The 20,371-nt window shown below is 38.0% G+C and overlaps 1 protein-coding gene across 3 annotated transcripts in view; it reads right to left on the bottom strand.

Annotated features, from left to right (window-relative positions):
* The window catches only part of LOC139985118 (NLR family CARD domain-containing protein 4-like), a 273,181-nt gene that overhangs the window by 27,045 nt on the left and 225,765 nt on the right, over positions 1 to 20,371 (bottom strand). Inside the window, exons 4-6 of one of the 3 annotated variants that reach the window (XR_011799294.1) lie at positions 19,172 to 19,380; positions 9,466 to 9,535; positions 2,136 to 2,188 (exon numbers count right to left, since the gene is read on the bottom strand). Coding sequence is in view for 2 of the 3 variants with exons in the window: in XM_071999337.1 (XP_071855438.1) it covers positions 2,136 to 2,188; positions 9,459 to 9,535; positions 19,172 to 19,380 (339 nt within the window). In the remaining variant the exon portion in view is untranslated. Of the gene's footprint in view, positions 1 to 2,135; positions 2,189 to 9,458; positions 9,536 to 15,411; positions 15,764 to 19,171; positions 19,381 to 20,371 lie in introns of those variants that run through there. The other 2 variants (XM_071999337.1, XM_071999338.1) reach the window with 2 other exon arrangements.

The raw sequence follows: 20,371 nt of genomic DNA on the forward strand, positions 1-20,371 counted from the left end.
TTTTCGACCTGCATTTTGTATAAAAAAAATTCCCCCCCTCCCGCACCCCTTCCTGGCGCATATTGGCTGAAATGCGCCCAAAACACTTTTTCACCCTCTCTTGACAAAATCATCTAGTTTCGCCATTGTAAAAAAAAAACAATTCGCGTTTTCGACCTACACTAACTGAAAAAAATCTCATACCCCTACTCCATCCTTGCGCATATTGGCAAACACTTTTTTCCGCGTTTTCGACCTGCATTAAGTGAAAAAGCCTCAACATCCTTCCTCACCCCCTTCCTGGCATTTTGGCTGAAATGCGCCGGCCAAAACCGTTCTGTTCCCTCCCTTAGCAAACGAGTTCCGCCTTTGCTAAAAACATTTCCGCGTTTTCGACCTCCATTTAGTAAAAAAAAAAACAGCCCACAACCCTCACCTTCCTGGCGCATATTGACTGAAATGCGCCGAAAACTCTTAACCCTCCCTGGACAAAATCGTTTCGCAATTTAAAAAAAAAAACATTTCCGCGCTTTCGACCTGCATTTAGTGAAACAAAATCTTCTATCCCCACCCCTCCTGGCGCATACTGGCTGAAATGCGCTCAAAAAACTTGTTCACCCTTTCTTGACAAAATCATCTAGTTTCGCCATTGTAAAAAAAAAACATTTCCGCGTTTTCGACCTACACTACCCTCCCTTGACAAAATAATCCAACTCATCCATTGTAAAGTACGTTTTCGACCTACATTTAGTGACATAGCTTGAAACCCGCACCCCTTTTTGGCGAATATAGGCTGAAATGCGCCCAAAAGACTTCGTCACCCTCCCTTGACAAATTCCTCTCGTTTCCAAGGTTTCCGCGTTTTCGACCTTACTATATAGAAAGGTCGATAACGCGGAAACCGCGGAAACCGTTGATATCGAACCCGGTCCCCGATTTCCGCGGTTTCCGCGTTATCGACCTGGCCCATAACACACCGACAAATAAATAACTCTACTCAAACGCGTACCATTGTACATTCTGCTGCTAGACTGTTTTCTTTTTTGAGTGTAGCAAAGTGGCCTTGTGAAATGTGGTATGTGATGAGCGAGTCAGTGCATCAGCTGCTAGTTGATTTTGTAATGAATCTTATGTATACGGACCCCAGCCAATGGGAGCGAGGTATGCTAATCTTGGCTTTTACCGCGCTGGGAAGAAAAATCGCTGACGGCTGTCTCGAAATGAGTTTTATAAAACACAATACGAGTGATTTTGTCCATATACTTTAATCTTACTGTGAACTATTCGAATATTCTCTATTATTGTATAAGGATACAAATATTGTACGAAGTGTATATTATTTCAGAACGAGGATAATATGAAGAAGAGGTGTTTCCAATTGAAGACCTGAAGTTGTTTTATTTAACGTTAGTTTCGTTGTCCAATTACGTAATATTTTAATATCTTATTAATGTTAAAAAATGACCTTGTTGCCTTTATTCAAAGTTGATTTGACAGTGGTAGAAGAAACTAGAGAAAAGTTAACCCCTATTACATAAGTCTTTCATAAAAGATGATATTTGAACGCGTTGAGGGTCACATGGACACCACCTAACTAACGCTAAAACTGTGGTATCCTTCAACAATCGAGTATTCTGTAAATAATTTCATTGTTTTATCTTTTTAGTGGATATATCGTAGATAAATATTCATAAATATTCACTATTTTCTAATGAAGAAGGCTTTCTTCTTCAATTTTAGAAACAAAAATCCTGATTTAAAGAAAACATAGCATGTGTGTCTCGCTTCTGCTAGCCAGTATTGTGTCTTTATATATACATGTGAGAGAATATCTTGAATAATACAACAAATTTCTTGTTGGGTAATAAGGGACACACGGGGTGACATTCAGGTAGTAAAGGCAACAATAATAAAATAAACCAACGTTTGGGAGCAGAAGCAAGAAGATGTCTGTAAATTGATGTTGTTTTAAGTTATTTTCTGTTTATCACAATCTAATTCAAATGCTACCATCAACTAAGTGCATTTTACCGATTATGTTTACTATTATTTATTTTATATTTACTGGTATTTAATACAGAGGGCAGCTTAGCTCAAATAAGCTGACCAGAATACATTATGAACAATAGCTGTACCAAAGGTGCACAATCTCTTACCTGCCATAGACCGGTCCGTAGATTCAGGCGACGATCACGATAATGGTCCCATACTGATGAATAAAATGAACAAAATTGATGAAAATGCAAGTGCAATTTAAATCTCTCTTTTTTTTGTTGGGGGATGGGGGGGTGGCTTGAATGAAATATTAAACGTTATATTCACCGAATTTATGTTGACCATCGATGATACCGTCATATCAGCTGAGAAATCAATCCGGTTGATTCCTTAAGTTTAATCTTATCAGTTAACTATCATTATCATCTTTTCTGATCAGTTTACAATCCTTATATCTCAGTAAGATTACCGATCAGTTTACAATCATTATCATCTCGGTTTTATACCTGATCAGTTAACAACCAATATCCTATTATTAACATAACCAACCATGTTAGAATTTTTGCCATCTCATTAGCATAACTGATCAGTTGTACACTTATCCTACATAACACATGTGAAACAACTCAAATAGGAGTGAATATTGAATAAAATTAAGAAAAAAAATCATGATAGTCGAGTATTCGATGTTCAGATCAAGCATAATCATCCATGAGACGATGAACTGATCAGAGAACACTCAACATCAGTGACGTCATAACAGATCATGAGAGTCAATAATTAGTACTTGGATTTATGGAGCTACAAGTCTAGACAAATCATCCTCATAATCACGTGATCACATTTCCATTGTCCTGCATGAGAGTATGTCTGTTGTGTAAACTAAGGTTTATATTTCTTGTTTCCAGTCACTTTCTTAGGTATGTTTGTTTTCAACTGTGTTAAGACTAAATACATCAATCTCTCTACTAGTACCTTATATGGAGAAGGAAGGTATGTATAATCTAACATCGTGTTATTATGACTTGATATGCACAATTGTAACATTGAACAATAACGCTGTCCAAATTTCTGTGAAGTTTGAAGAAACCTACATTAAAGTCTTTTATTAACAGAAATGTAAATGGAGACAAACAACACTTACGTGAAAACACATATTAATGAAGATACAATATCAATATAAATTATGTTTTGTGTCGTGGTTTGTCTTTCAGATCATCAATAAGGCCGTGACAAAACTACAACACGAACTAAATAGAATAATCAGCAGCAATTGTATAACAATTACTATAATTGCTATTAAGTTGAAATAGGACAGACCATTGTAACGTCTCTTTGTTTCTGTTTGTTTACTTCTTCTGATTACTGAATTTGAATGCGAGCCTAGGCTATCGCAACCGATCTTACACAGATATCATAATTGCAGTGCGCACTCTGTTAATAACCGACCGTTTACCTGTCAAGAACTACCCACCTGCTATAAATAAAAGCAGGTACCTAGTTTTACGGTTATGATTCAGTAACAATTCTGAGGACGATATGGCAAATGCTCATTTCCACTTAACTCAGGAAACACGTATCTAGTTTGAATAACAACGATAACTTCTTTTCCATAATAGACTAACATGGCCTGCAGCATAGGTGCATCCATGGCAGTTTACTTGATCCAAGCGAAGGATGGATACTTTCTCTTGAGCATAATATTTATTTAATGAGTAAGAACATTGAACATTCAATAAAAAAACATAATTGATATTTTGGGGGAATTTACTCGTTGACCGATGAAGAAGACTAATAGAATTGTATCTACTCTGAATTGCTCTCTTAACTACTACTTGCAAGGTCAATGGATACTCTTAGAAACACAGTAAGCTGCCTTACTCAAACATATTGAATCTTTTTAGGACATTTTATCATCTCAGCGAAATTCAAAGAAAATGTTAAGATCAAACTGCGACAGATACTATACGTGTTATAGGGAGTAAAGATATATACATCGTTACCTCATCAAGTATATAATACCGATGTAAAACTGTATCGAATCGATAAACAGTATGTATATTGATAGTGTAACGTCACTTCCCTGTATGGTGGGGCAGTCTTTATTGATGGGGTTGGCGAAAGAGAATTTCGACAAAAAGATGACAATGGAGAAGATGCTAAAGTGCTCGTGGCACAGTGGTATCGTTTATTCAGACTTCCGTCTCCTTACTATAGGTTCATTAAATGTTCTTACACTTATCCTTGATAACGCTGAACGTAACTGTTAACGCAATTCCCCAATGCGGCGTCTAAACGCATAGTAGAACACGGCACTAAACGCAACGCCCAACGAAACGTCCAACGCGGCGTCACACGCAGCGTATAACGCAACGTACAACGATGCGCCCAACGCAGCGCAGAACGTAACGTATAACGCGGCGCTAAGCGCAACGCCAAACGCAACGTCCAACGCGGCGCCACACGCAGCGTATAACGCAAAGTATAACGCGGCGATAAACGGAACGCCAAACACAGCGTCCAAATATGAAAACAGATTCGAAGCTACAGATTTAACTTAACGGTGTCTGCAATGCCGTTAATCGATGTAAATATACTAAGAACCAATCGATGGGCTAAATGGCAGCAGTGTATCTTTCTGATAGCTGACCTAGGCTATTCACTAATGTTCCTACTTACGGACTAACTGAAATATATCCAATCACAGCAGAACACTGATCTCTACTAAAGTAAACACATTGTCACAAAGTTCTGAGCGCTACTAAATAACGTAAAATGATAACAGTCGGTCAATAACGTTACTTCTAAACAACTGGGCGTAATCTCCTTCAGTGCAATAGCGCAGTTTGCTAACAATATTCATACAACTCACAAATGTATTCAATAATATTCTGAGCGCTTACAATATCTACGAACAGTTATACACGGTGCCGTGGTATTAGAAACCTACCAACTTGGATAATAGTAAATGATATGATAACGCTCCATACGTAGATGTCTTGAGAGATTTCGTCAAAGATTCCCACGCTGCACGTACCATCAGTTTCGTGTATACTAGCCTGACCAATGGCTTAAGTTTACGCGCACGAGAATGTTCTACTTCAAAGTACACCGCCTCAGAGTTGCGGTCACCAGTCTTCCGGGGACCGAAAGGCCACAATTGCTTACGTCATAGTAAACAAGTTAGGAGGATAACGGGGATTTCCCGGCAAAGAATTATAACATTACTTAAACAGTTAATACAGCTTAAAGAATAGCTTTCAAAGTTTCAATACTACGCAAGTTCGGTTACAATAGCTTGAAAATGTAACTAATACTTATCAGATCCAAAATAAAGCCTTTTATATGCATTTCGCTTTGCAGATTTACAGACCAAAAAATGTAAATTAGATATTTTTCTGTGATTGTTTAATGTTATCAAAGGGTGCGATGCGAAATCCCCAGAAGCTGCAGAATTTTGAGAAATAGTTGTCAGGAAGAAGCTTAACCTCAACTTTTATACAGAACGTTTCTCAGAGCCCGGAAGCGGGTCGAGGGGGTAACGCCCAGTGAAAAAGCAGCATTTCTAATATTTCTTGTTCTCTTATAGCGAGTCCAACCACAACAACTACGTGTACATAAGATAGAGGAATTAAATTTCTCTGGAAAATATTTGAAGCACTGGTTGGTTCCACGAGGGGAAGCGCCTCGAAGACCACATGTTATAAATGAATGATATTTCTCTAGAATGTATTCCAATCAGGCTGGTGGGGATCCGTTGGACTAACGCAGCAGCGTTTTGCAGATATATTGAAGTAATTGTGAAACACTGAAATATATTTATGAGAAGTGCTCAATTTTCAGCGGATTGAAGTGCAAGGCCCTGGTGAAGGAGTAGGGTCAAGCACCAGGAATCTGCTGCATATTATTTACCTTATATTATCCAAATTTGGGGAAATATAGACGTAAGGGAGTAACAGACAAACCGATTCTGTCTTCCTTTCTTCGTTTTTGTATTATAACTCTTACTTTCTTAAGTGTGCGACCATGATAAATTTATCTTCAATTTGTCAACCGACTTTCAATTTGAGACCGAGCGGTGTGACACCCATACCACTGTTTGTATACCTATGGGATCGCGTTCTCGAATGATAATAGTGAAATTCTATTTTCCTGTTTCCAAGTACAGCATTAGTGTAAGCAAAGAACTCTTTCAGTGTCATATTAGTCTCACTAGACGTTCACTCTTAACTTTACGATTTACAAAAGATGTTCATATGATAAGGAAAATATAGAATTAAATGTCTACTGATAATTTAACTCAGTTTCTGCTTGGTTACCATGACAACTATGTGAAACAAAAGAAATAGGTGCCCGTTCTGGAACAGTTAATGAGTGACACAAAATTGCATACCTCAGTACTTAAATTTCTCTATAGAATATGGTTTTAAATTCACATATAATTCTAAATGCTTTCCTTCATATCATTACCCACTTTTATTTATACTAAAATGTATTTAGGCAAATCATGTATGGATGTTAGTTTCCCCAATACATATAAATTTTACTCTTGTCAAGCGCACATCGCGGAGGTGATGGAATGTCTCCCCCGACCCCCCCCCCCCCCCAATAAAAAGGAATAACACCACCACGCATTTCAAACTAACTCAGAGTAGTTATAGCACATTGTTGTGATTCGACCCTGATAAATTTGTCTTCAATTTGTCGACCGACTTGGCATTAATTTGAGACCGACTTTTAATTTATCTGGGTGCGGTGTGACACCCCACACCCCCGTTGGTGTACTTATGAGGTCGCGTTCTCAAATAATAATAGTGAAATTTATTTTCCGGTTTCTTTTTGTACAGCATTAGTGCAAGCAAAGAACTCTTTCAGTACGCATTTCAAACTAACTCAGAGTAGTTATAGCATAATGTTGTGATTCTTCTTAGATATTAGACATAATATAAGACTGTCACGCCTGCATTGTATTTTAGCATTCCTTGTGGGTGGAAATTTCCACCGGGCAGCCTAGGCCTTTGCAAATTGTTCATTTCTGCTTTCGAGTAATGTATGCAAATTCCAGGAGGTGAACAATGGGGAGACGGGTTCTTCTCGGGTAATGTATGTAGATCCGAGCAAGTGCATAATGGGATACGGGTCCATCGGAATTCGTAGATTGTGCTTTGGCGGGTAAGAGCTGGGGTCAACTTAAGGTCGCTATATAAGGATTGGGGTGTGGTTGGATGAGGCATTCTGTGTGAGTCTCACCACCGTCCGGTCTTCGCCGTCTTATTCCTCGGCTTCTATGTGTTAGCCGTTATCCAGGCTTCTTTGTATGAGCCTAGGCTTCTTTGTATGAGCCTAAAGACTGGGAACGTTGATATTTTGTGGCGTTGCGTTTTAGCCTAAGCCATATCAGCGTATCCTGAGGATTACTGTGTGTATCCGTTCTTGTCTTATTCGACGAAATCATTTTGGACACATTTCTGTGTATATGTACACCGCAAAGGGCCGTTTTACTGTGTGTTACGTCCCTGGCCGTTTGACCAAGTTAATCCGGGATTTACTAATAGGACGATCCCGTAAGCTGATTTTTTTGTCCGTATTACGCATTTAATTGGTATGTGTATTGTTGATCGCACAGTAGGGTTTGTGGAGAAATTAATGTATTGTATTTTAAAGAGTCCTCGATCTATGGCTCGCAATTCAGTCAGTTTTTTAAAATGTTTGTCCATGCTTAGGCATACGAATTTGTCATTGTTTAGGGTCAAATGCGTTTAAAGCATTTAAGGTATTTTTAGGTCTTATAAGTGTGTACGAATTATAAGTTCGCCTTAGTGCCTTTGGTTGGGTTGATTGATTTTGTATATTATCATATGTAGTGGAACGGGTAGCTATCGCCAATTTGAGGGCGTTCTAACCATGTTCTGTTTCCAAACATCAGGCTGCCGCCATTTTGTTATTGTGATATCTAGTATCGAGTAGCTATTATGTGTTTCATGGTAAGGGTTGACCCGGAGGTTCTTGGTATTATTTGGTAAATAGTGACACCATATTGGTTGTGTGTGGCTTGCTGACTTTACGTCAGATAGGGGCTATTGACGTCATAGTTTGACAATATTCGTTGGTATAGATATAAGTATAGCCATGTGTTTGCCATTTGGCGCATGCCTGTGAGTAGTTTTGTTGTGTTTTTGTCATATAGGGTTGCAGTGTTGGGGCCCGACGGCTACGCTGGTGTGAGGGGCTCGCCGTACCGTCTGGAGCTTCCTGCAGGGTACCAGCCGGAAGAAATCTAAGCGATAGAGAAGAAATCTAAGCGAAAGGGAAGAATTAAGCGATAGGGTAGATCATTAGTAGAGTTATTTGGAAGGGTTGGTCGGGTTAGCGAATGCTAACCGACGTGTGTATTTTTGTGTTGGGTATTTATATGTTTCTTTTGTCGAGACCAAAAAGTCATTGGTCGAGTTGTAAATAAATTATATGTTTCATTTCGCAAAATTCTTGGTGGTCTGTCATTTATTTATGTCATTCGTCTCGGGTGTCGAACGCTAAGCAGATTGAGACGTGTCCAGGTGGGGGATTACTCCTTTACTTGTGACAAAGACAAACTTTATGCCTAAGATTTATCGTTTGAAATGTAAACTTCCCCATTTTTCCTGGGGAAGCACCACAGACCCCCCCCCCCCAACCACCCATCCTCCCCATATATGATGTCGGCTTTGACGACCCTCTGTTCCGTTACAACACTACATAACGAGTGTCTTTGCCTTTATGAAGTATTTATGGTAATGTTACCCATCAGAATATTTTGAGTACGGTAAATTCTGGTACCAACATGTTTGGTCTCTGTTTTGTTTTCATTTATGTTTTAATACACTTTGCATCCATTTCAGAGAAACAAAACTTCGTTTGCAGAACTTGCAAATGAATTAAGTTACACTTTGCGGCGTTATTCTGCAATTCAGATTGTAAGAATGGCTTTAAGTGGAGGGGTGGATTTGTTTAAATGTGTGTGTTTGTCGGGGGGGGGGGGGCAGTGGGTGTAGGGGGTTGACAAACTCCGAGGCGCACAACATTACTTCAATACGTTACAAAATATTTGTCGCAGAGTAATTAAGTTTCCCAAGGTGTATGATACCATTACTTTTCGGAAAGAGATTTATAGCATCAGTTGATTTGATTGTTACTTTCAAAATCATCTTATAGGGCAGTGATCTCGAAAGAGCAAAATGTAAGAAATATGACTTATCTCTTAAATCAACCAAGCTTAGCAATATTAAGTGTTGTTACATTTCTATTATCCGATTTGTTGTTTACTATCACAAGACTCTGTTTTGGGTGTCTTCTTCATTTAAAATGGCAATTATGTGTTGCTGATCCATTACTCTCTTGTATATGAATCAAAATAAATTCACAAAGTTGGCTCCATGGTTGGTAAAATCTTTAAATATATGTAAGAAATTTGAAATGTGTCAATTATGACGTCATTTTCACAATACCTTTCACCTTTCTTGATTTCAAGGATGATGGAATAGATCCAACCGGAATAGTGCCTGGCAGATAGTATAACTCAAACCTATGGAGAGAAGTAGAGTAATCATCGTGTAAGATGTAGACGACGTAGAGGAATGTCCTCCTTGTCAAGTTTATTATCAAATCAATGAAGATAAACAAAGTAAACAACAAATAAATCACATTTGATTGATCATTCTGATTATAATTAATTATAATCACAAGTCTTGTGTTTCAATGATCCCACGTGAAATAAATTAGAATGGACCATAGAATTGAAGTTGGGAAGATGACGTCATGCGACATATACTGTCGCCACCCATCCTACTGATGGCGCTTCGCTTGTACGGCAAGAAAGTACCGACGCGTATTACAAACACTATCGTCTTGGACATAACTAAAGTGATACAGTTGACATAATAATGAAACTTACAGCTAAATAATTATTTCTTAATCTCAAAATAGTTTTAAGATGCTACAAATTACATTTTTCAATGTAATGGCGGGATGACAAACCTGCAAATACTTGTACTGAAACGGAGGAAGAATGGAATGGAGAGGGGTAGGAGGGTGGAGGACATAGCAACATTCTTTACTGGGCAAAACAACTGATCCTCCCGGGTGATCTCAGTGAAAAGGTAAACACAAATGTTGAAATTACATGAACAAGGCAGATATACCAATATTCCTTATTGTTTACGTATGTATTCATTATAACCCTTCAATTATGTTATCACATTGCACGCATTGTTTTTTAGTCATTGATCTAAATCACATTGTACAAACTTAAAACATTTTTGTGGAGTTGAATAAGAATTTATTACACCATTACACAATCGAATCTTCCTTTTCAACAATGTTCTCAAATATCAGACTACCTTCATACCAAGGAGTTGCTACAACTTCCTGTTCATACTTTATTAAGAACCACACCAAAGCGATCTTCGTTGATTCGCAAAAGAAATGTTTAATGGAAGCACAAATACTGAGGGGCTGTGGAGCATGTGACTTTGATTTTACGCAAAAAACCACTAGACTCTCAAATTATATTAAACCTCTCAAAATGATCTCTGTGTGTTCCCCTTCACAAATTAAAGTATTTGAATGTTTTCAACAAAAAGTTTCTTTATACCGGTACTTTTGAACTGAATGTTTTATCATTATTACTTTTTGTATAGCAATGTTTTAGGCATGAATGCACTTGTTACAAAAATACAACAACAAGAGAGCACTTTTAATTACAAAGGTGGGAACTGGTAATTTCTATTAGAAAAAGGAGGCCACTTTCCAGCGTTATAAGGATAGTGGGAAAAGTATGTGCCCAATCAACCACCACCCCTACCCCACCACTCTTTCACGGCTCCGTCGCCCCTGACACGGCAAATAGACGGTGTCATGGCAAACATTTGCAGTGAAGTCTACACTAAGTGTCTTTATACTGGTGACTTAACCTACAAGTAAATACACCAAAAATATATGGATTGTGGTGTGACATGTGGGGATTTTACAACACTTGTTTTACCACTTTTCAGCGATCCGATTTTTTTCGTCATATCAGTTAAAATGTTATGATTTTCTGGCAAAAACCATTAAAGATCGACCAAACACAGATCTGGCATGGGGCCGATATAAATTAACCGGGCTGATGGTAGGGGTTGAGGGAGGGTGTGAAACCTTGAAACTTTGTGGTAGCATATTGTTATTCATTATGATTGTTATGACTGCTAAGAGTTTGGTAAAATAAATGTTGCTAAGGAGAAATTCGTTTTATTATCACCCTCCTTACAATATGGCGACTCATCAAGCCAAACTGTTTTTCAGTCTGTCTTAGACATTAATACTAAAACCAGTATGTATTCTGTGAAAAGAATATTTGACAGCCCTGCTTATATGATGTTCACTTCAAAATCTAAAAGAAAAGATACTGTGCATATACAAACATATTGTCTGTACTACAGCAAAGAAAGTTGAGCTTGGCGAGCAAGAAATGAAATTATCTGGATTAACCGTTATTAGATATAGTTCATAACATCCAATTAATATGTTCAAGTCTAGCTCAGTATCATCCTACCTTATACCTACATTGTATAGCTCTATGCAAAACACCACTCTGGCCAATGTAAAGAAAATATATAGGTTACGTACCTCGTATCTAATTAGCATAATAAACGTATATCTACAGAACTGTTGCAAGTTTGTATTAATTAATGTAAAAGCTTTTTCTTTACAATCGTTTGTTTTCTGTATCTATTCATTGAGTGGCTGAAAGATGAGCTTTAAAATATTTCACTAATATTTTATATAAAGTAAGGGCGAAATATATAGCGGACACATCAACTCAATGACACGTATAGGCCATATAATAGAAATATTGATGAACTTTAAATAATTTATATTTTATCGAACAACCGTTTTTGTGTCAACCTGTCCGCTGCTACAGCATTGACAATTATTAATTGAAGGTTATTTTATTCATAAAAGGGGTCTCCTTGTTTAGACCCCCAGTCCCATCGGACGCGAGCATCCAAAGAAAATCATGTTAGAAAGGGTAAACAATTCATGGTGCTGTGAAAGGTCAAATCAATATAAGCCTAAAAAACTTCTCTGACTATTAAGACGAGGACGAAAGACGAGGTTTTTCCCCTCACACCAATGAGGCTGGTCACATGCATGACTGGTTGAAATATTAATAAAGTCAACTCTAAATAATGTCAAATGTTGCCAGTCGGGGGAATTGGGTACTTGGCCCTACCACCCATGAAATCGTGCAGACGCCACTTAGCGGGAACCTGAAATTGTTAGGGTCCTTATTTGTTTCTGACCATAATTTTTGGTTCCCGGACAACTCCCTACTGGACGATTACCCACACGACGAGTACCCCTCGGACGATTCCCCCTCGGGCAATTCCCACCCGGACAATTCCCAATCGTCACAATTTCCCCCAGGCAATTCCCACCCGGACAATTGCCAACCCTGACAATTGCCCCCGGACAATTTTCCCCGGTTAATACCCCTCTTCGGGAATTTCCACTGAGACCCCTCCCCCAGGACGTCGATCATTACATTTCATCACATTTTGGACCCCCCCTGTGGAAATTTCTGCACATGCCCCTTGACCATCAATCACAAGTCGATCAATAGTTTAAAAAGTAACATTTTGGTAGGGATTGGGATCAGGTGCATATGACTTCCTGGAAATATCTTTCCAGTTAATATCACCTCAAAATTTTGCCCGCTTATACAGCGTCTTCATCAGTTGCCATATGCTTGCATCCACATGTGTATATTTCGACAGAACTAGGATATTCAGCGTTTATGCTGTGTTAGTTTTTGCGCAATTTGAATGCATGATAGATGGCTAGACCAGAGAAATGTTCGCACGCTTCGCGTGCACTAGTTAGGTTGATACTGTGATAGCTCTAATCTCTCTTCGCATGCATTTTAGCTAGCTACCACATAATTTTCCGCGAGCTTTCGCGCGCATTAGCTGCACTGTTCATGTCATAGTCCTTTCATTTGCTCATTATGTTGACCATGTATGGTAGTAGCAACTACACATTCTCTGTGCGCTAGGCGCGCACCAAATGTACATCTACTATGATATTTTTACGCATTTCGCATGCATGGTAGCTCGCTAGAACAGATGTTTGCGCGCTTCTCGAGCGTTTTTATCCTTAATTCCATGCATTCTTGATAAACATAATGCAGGCTATACACCAGCAATCTCGGCACTTCAACATGACCTATGCGTGTCATAATGTACCACTCTTAAAGTGCGCCATTCTGCTCGAAGAATACATATTTAAACAACTTGTCACTCTGGGAAGAATGCTGTCTTAATTCAAAAGATTGAAACTAGTGACCAATCAAATTACAATTGAAAAACGTTTGAGATTTTCAATCAAATTTAGTGGTAATCAATCTTATTAAATTCAAATTTTTCAACTTTCCATTGGTCGCTACTTTCATTCTTTTAGATTCCTTTTTCCTTTTTTTTTTTTATTTTAGAGAGTGATATATGTATCAAAATCATCAAACAATAGTTACATTTATCATTCAGACTTAGCCATACTTATATCACTATATTACTTTCATTTATTTGATTCATTGAATACGTAATTTTTTCTATACACAATAATTGCAAGTGTAGCTTTAAAGGCTTTAAACGTTTTATCAGGTAACAAACACCACTTTGTAAATGTATATCAAATGGGCGAGCCAGTGTGCTCGTCTTCCAATATAAGAGAAACAAAGTAGCCTGCAATTAAGCAGAAGGTCCATTCAGGTTCGAGTCCCAGTGAAGCTGGTGGTCGATTGTTCGCCAGTTGGAAATCTTATTGATTTAATGAAGTTCTATTTTATGAAATATTATTTCATGCTTTATTTTACAGTGTGTATATTCTTTAAAAAAATCTAATTTGTGTGAAATGTTTCCGTTTTCAGTATCGTGGGAAAAAATATTGCTCTCGTTTACGCCCAGTGCGGTACGGTTGACATCAGCATCAGAATTGCTCTGTAAACAGCAAGAATTTGCAGTCTTTTGTTTTGCGCAATTTATGTTTGAATTCTTGAAAGTTTTAGATGTCGTTTTTGCTCGTAAGACAACTCAACCATAAACGATCCACGACTCCGTCTCCATTTTTTTTTATGTCTCAGGTGTCTACAATACCGGCCAAAAATGATGGGACAACAGTACCATGAATACAGTGCTTGCATATTGGCTGTCCTTAGAACTCCCCAACCCCCCCCCCCATCCCTCAATCAATGTTGGGGTTGGAAACGCCATGTTATCTCGCAGTTTCCAACATTGATATGGAGAGCGGGGTTTGTCCCGTGTATTTTTTTGGCGGGGATAGTATGCCGTCAGTTTTGTAACTGATTCAAATGCTCTTACACGGTTAGTTAACAATATTATATAGTTAATCAATGTCTCTTCGATACTTGTATCACCTCAGTTCTCTTCAAACAGTTGCCGTTCTTCTTGTTGAAACGATGAGTTACCTGGATTAAACTTACAAACAGTGGCGTATTTAGGGTTTCATTCCAATGACCATGCCAAAGATACCCAATGCGAGCTCAAAGCGCGAGCAAAACGGCTTGTTAATAGAATGGTTCATTAGGAGTCGTTTATACGTCATGTTGGTGTGACAATTGTGTAGTTGCTGGCTACCATGCATACGAAGTGGGCCGATGACAGGACTGTCGGAAAATGTTGTGCTAGTTGGCTACCATGCATAGAAGGGAGAAAACACAATCACACATATCAACCTAGCTAGTGCACGTGAATTGCTCGAACAAATTTTTGGCACAAGCCAGTTACCATGCATACAAACTGCGTACATTTACTGTAACACCACATAAATGCTATGGGGAATGTATAGTAGCTGGCTATAATGCATAACAAGAGTGTAGAGCTTCGTGATTCCTTGCCTTTGGATTTTAAGCCAGATGTAATTGTTTGACCTAGCTCTGTTGACCTCAGGTGACCTTTGACCTTAACCAAACAATAAGAATCATCTACTCACTATGGGTAATCCATCATGATCTGAACTTGCGTAATCCACTTAGAGTGGTTACAACCGGCGTCACAGACACACACATACATGCATGCCTGCACATCTTCATTTTGCCTTTGGCAAGGATTCAAAAAGTGGTTCTGAGCAATTTTCAGCGAAATAATATTTGGCTACGCCCCTCAAGATTAATGAGATGCAGAAGGGTTCTAACCTTCACATGCACCCACACCTCCCACCAATTCCAACGAAAAAAAGTTTGAACAAAATCGGACAGACGGTTGCCGAGATATTAGCATTTAAAGAATGTGTTCGAAGGCCCGCCCACTCATGAGTATAAATGAGATTGGCACCAAAAACAATAGGGACCACCTACATACTATGGGGACCGTAATCCACCACCCAAGTATGGGAATGAGATCAAACCTTGCGTCATTGACGTCAACGAAATTACATTTGGCTCCGCGCCTCATGAATATCGATGAGATGCGATAAGGTTAACAGTAACATACGCATTTACCCCACCTCCTACCAATGCTACCAAACAAGTTTGAACAAATCGGCCATTATGTTGCCGAGATACGGAGTCCGTCCACTCATGAATATTAAGGAGATTAGCACCAACAACGATAGGGACCATCTACTCACTGTGGGTAACCTACAAAGCAAGTATGATACCGATCAGATCTTGCATCGTTCAGTTATCGTGATTACAAGCCGGCGTCATAGACAGACACACGCACACACACATGCGTGACTGCATATATTCCTTTTGCCTCTGGCAAGGAATAAAAAAGAGTCAAATAAAAGCCTACCCGGAAACGAATTCAGCTAAAGTGCGCGCGAAGTGCGCAGAAACTGTTAAGGTTATCTACCTAACATGCATGTGCAAGGATCAGTTAATTCTCACAGTATCAATACAGCTAGTGCGCGCGAAGCGCGCCAAATCTATTTTCCAAAAAAATTACCAAATTGACGCCCAAGATATTATCATTTTGTTAGTTTAGCTATAGTATACACAATGCACGCGAAACAAGAAAGTGTTTTGATACTTTGTCTCCTAAAATAGAGTCGTTTTGCTATTTAAGCTTTTCAATTCAACGGTGTTCGTATGTTTTACTACATTGCAAAATTATTACATTGGTAGCGTGACAGGACAAAAATTGTAATTCAGATATCTATGTAAGTAGACCAAAGTTAGCCCATATCTCACTCCTTTATGTTGAAAAAAAATAAGCGATATCACTTTCTACAGGGCAGACATGGTTTACACACAGAAAGAGGAAATAAATAAATATATCACTAATGCACGTGAATCTCGCACAAAGATACGCGTTGTTCGTATCTTTAACTTCGCGATTATTTTTTCTCAGGTGAGTTTGGCCTGTTGGTTACCTGTATGCTAATATAAAAAAATTATCCTACCAACGCAGTTTTTATTGGTAGTTAGCGTTATAAAATCGTCCCAATTGGGTGCTCCCGATTCACAATTATCTGTGGGCAATTGTCGAAGGGGGGGGGGGTATCCGGGAGGGTAATGGTCCGGGGTAATTGTCCGGTGGGGAGTCAACCGGTATGGGAATTGTCCGGGGGAATTTTCTGGGGTGGGAACTGTCCGGGTGGGAATTGTCTGAGTGGGAATTGTCCGGGTAATTGTCCAGGGGGTAGTTGTTGGGGGGGGGTAATTGTCCGGGGGGGTATTTTCCAGGGGGGAGTTGTCCGGTCACCAATTTTTAGGGCTGTGCTTTTGGTTAATAGTCTTGTATCATGGTTGTCGATGTTTGTACCTTTTGATTTAAGTTCCTTTATATACCTCCTTTAGTGCAACTTAATATACTGAAACATTTCACTGGCTTTTTCTCTTACCGTATGTGTAACTTTCGATTTTCATGTTAATATTTTTTCTTGCAAATATACAAATCATCGCGGGGCACCAACAACAAATCTATCGCGCCGCGCCACTTGCAGTATTTTTGGTTAAAATAAATTGTCCCGCATTATTTCTTTTTGTCGGAACAAAGAGACGTCGGATTATAGAGATTAACCAAATTGAGAGCATCACAATAATGTGTCATCTAGTCAGACTCCTACCAACGAGAAGTGCAACTTAAATTCAAGAAGATAAACTGAACATAACAAGAATCTGTCCTTCTTTAATTTGTATTCATAACTTTGTGTTGTCTATAAGCCCTCTCTATTCAAGTTTCCTTCGATTGGTTTGCATGGGAACATGTGGGGATACATTAAACAACCAATGAGAGCAATTTTGCTCATATATAATGGTAAAACTTACATAGAATTGCCAACAATTAAGAACGCAACGTATGCAATAACAATGCGTATGACTTAATAAAAATATGTTATTTGGAGGATTTCCCCCAATGGATGATTCGTAGTCACTGCTGTACACCTACTGACCTACTGAATGTCTGTTTCCATGGTTACTTTGACACGTTCACTGACAATGGGCACGTGGTTCGTTTACCTGTTTCTATCCATGATGTTAAACTGGTTCGTGTCATCTATTATTATGCTAATGAGATATTTACGGGAGTTCCAGGTGTGGCATTCTTACCATTGACTTGCTTTAGAACATAAATTGTTGAATCAATCGTCTGTATAATGTCAGCGCTGCATATATTTGTACAGTAGAAGTAGAATAGGCCTACTGTGTGCACTAAAACGGTGATGATGTTATCGGGTAGAAACGTGGAATGCATTTGATGGGCTCTCTGAAAACATACAAATGAATCTCTCTGAAGGGGAGGGCAAAGGGAGGGGTAGTGGCGGGAGCAGGTTTAGGGTGCCTTAAGGGTGGAGGAGGTTGGACTAAACTTACTGAAAAGCACACTGAACACGGGGATTGGGAAAAGCATTGATAGTCTAGAAAGTGAATAATCATAGATCTGTATTACATTTTTTTTTAAATAATTCGACCAAGCTATACTGCCAACGTATCATACTTTTCATTGATACATTTTCCTTGGTTACAGTTACACCTGGAATAGCATTGAGAATATGACATGCTGAATAATTTTCATTTTATGGTATTACTGAATATATTTTTCCCTGTTTCTTTGGAGTGTCGGGCGAGGCGGGATTGTGCGACTTAATATTTCTTTCATTATTTTTAGTAACACGTCATACACTGTGGATCATATCAGCTGATAACATTAACGTGAATGTGTAAGGATGGAAATGGAAAACTTTTGATGAGGTTGGTCTGAGGAACTGATGAAGGCGAGAGGAGTAGCGATATATAAAACTGAATATATTCGTTGTGTAAACCAACTCATGAATCTTGTCTGAGAGAAATAAATAAAGTATTAGCGAGGTTTACGTCTCTGTCTATAAAACTACAATATATTCTTAGTAGGCCTATGTGAATGAAACAATGGACATGAAGAAACAAAGAAATCACAGGTAATTGATAATGAAACTGGAGATAATAACTACAAACCACTCGGTGACAGGAACAAAGAGGGTGATGATAGGGTTAGGGTGGGAGGAGGGTAAAAATACATTGAAAACTACGAAGAACAAATCGTGCCATCACGGTTATAGCTGCAGGGGGTAGGTAGGGTAACAATGGATTGGTAAATAGGAGGTGTCGGGAATGTATTGAGTGAAACCGGTGTCCGAATGGGTTAAAAGTGAGGGGTTGGAGTCAGGGATTCAATTACAAATTGTAAAGGGCAAATCAGGGATATCATGATCGAAACAAGTATCTCGTAAACCCCCCTCAAAACCCCTATTTTTAAAACTCATTCGAATTATTTAATTTAAACGACCTTGTCTATATATCTCTTATTATTATCCTAATAATCATTGCTGTCATTCTAAAACCTATTTCTTACTTAAATTGTAACAATAAACTAAACAAAGAACATTTTAAACAACCCCTACCGACCCCTCTACACCTCTCTTACCAACACTCTCCTAAAATATTCCCTATTAATCCATTATATTTTGTTTTATTTATTATAACATCCTACATAATTCCTTTCGCGATGACCTAATTATTCAAATAAATTCAACTAAACTAGTTAAATCCAATCCTTGACATTAAAATTACAGCAGACTTTACATTATCTATTGTTCGTTTAATATTGAAAACTTTTACTAATTAATTTAATTCCCCGTTTAACTGTTATGATGATTCTAACATCTACACCGGAATACTTACTTCAGCTCCTTCAAGCTTGTACACTGTGAGGAGTAAGACAAGATGGCCGCCAACTCTTCATTAGTTAGTCTCCTGTTGGTGTCACCGATACACAGCTTCTGGAGAGAACTCAGGATAGAGAGAGAGAGACCAGACTTAAGGATAAGGTTCAGACCAGACTCATCAACTCTAGGAGAGCAGCCTCCTAGATACACACAGGAGATGGGAATCTAGAATGAAAGAATAGAGTTACTGATAATAGAGTAGATAGAGATAAATATATTGGAATTGGTTAGGATAAGTATACTTATTATGACATGATCAATAATCAAAATAACGAAATAAAAATAGAGGAAAGTAAAGCGATAAACTAGGACATTTAGGTTATGTTTATTTGTAAAAAGGAATTTAGTTAATGGAACGGGAATAAAGGATTGATTTTTAGGGGAGACAGATATGAACAGAAATAATTATATTAGATTAGAGGAAAATAAAGTGGTTATGTAGGATTAAAGGGTTAGTTTTATTGTTTTACAATTAAATTATTAATAAAAGGTTTAATAGCTAGTAAGGTTTAATAAAATAAGAAAGTGAGTCTACATATTTTAATTTATTAGTTATCATAGGAAACAAATCTCAATGACGGGTTGAGAATTTTATAAAAATTGGGTAATCGAAAAATTGAGATTATTCTATCCGTTGAAAAATTATTAATCAAATTTATTTGTGTTTTAATTTAGAACTTTCAGACGGAAAAGGTAAATTAAATGAAAATATAAGTCACTAATGTAATAGGAATCATGAAAAGGACACTTCCATTTCAACTAATAGAAAGTTTTTATCAAGTTTAAGGAGATTTGTGAGAATTATATTTAAATCAATCAGTTGTTTCTTATAATTAAAATGCAATTTAGAGAAGCAGAGGTAGGCCTAGGCTAGAACAATTTCAAGTTTTAAGAGAGAAGGTTGATGAGACTTAAGCTCAAATTTTAATATATAAATTATTTAATTATTGATCTAAATCCTGCTATTCTGCTTGAATTATAATTATTCCCAATTAATACGATTTGTTTAAAAGATGATGTCTACCTGTGTTTAGTTATCAAATTCATTTCTAAGTTACGGTTTGAGTGTGATATAACTTCTAGTGGATTTTGTTTTAAAATGTAACATTTTTCTTTCTTTGCGCTTGTAGATATTCCTAAATTGGGTAACGCTTAT

The sequence above is a fragment of the Apostichopus japonicus genome, chromosome 17, assembly GCF_037975245.1.
Source record: "Apostichopus japonicus isolate 1M-3 chromosome 17, ASM3797524v1, whole genome shotgun sequence".
NCBI classification, from domain to species: Eukaryota; Metazoa; Echinodermata; class Holothuroidea; order Aspidochirotida; family Stichopodidae; genus Apostichopus; species Apostichopus japonicus.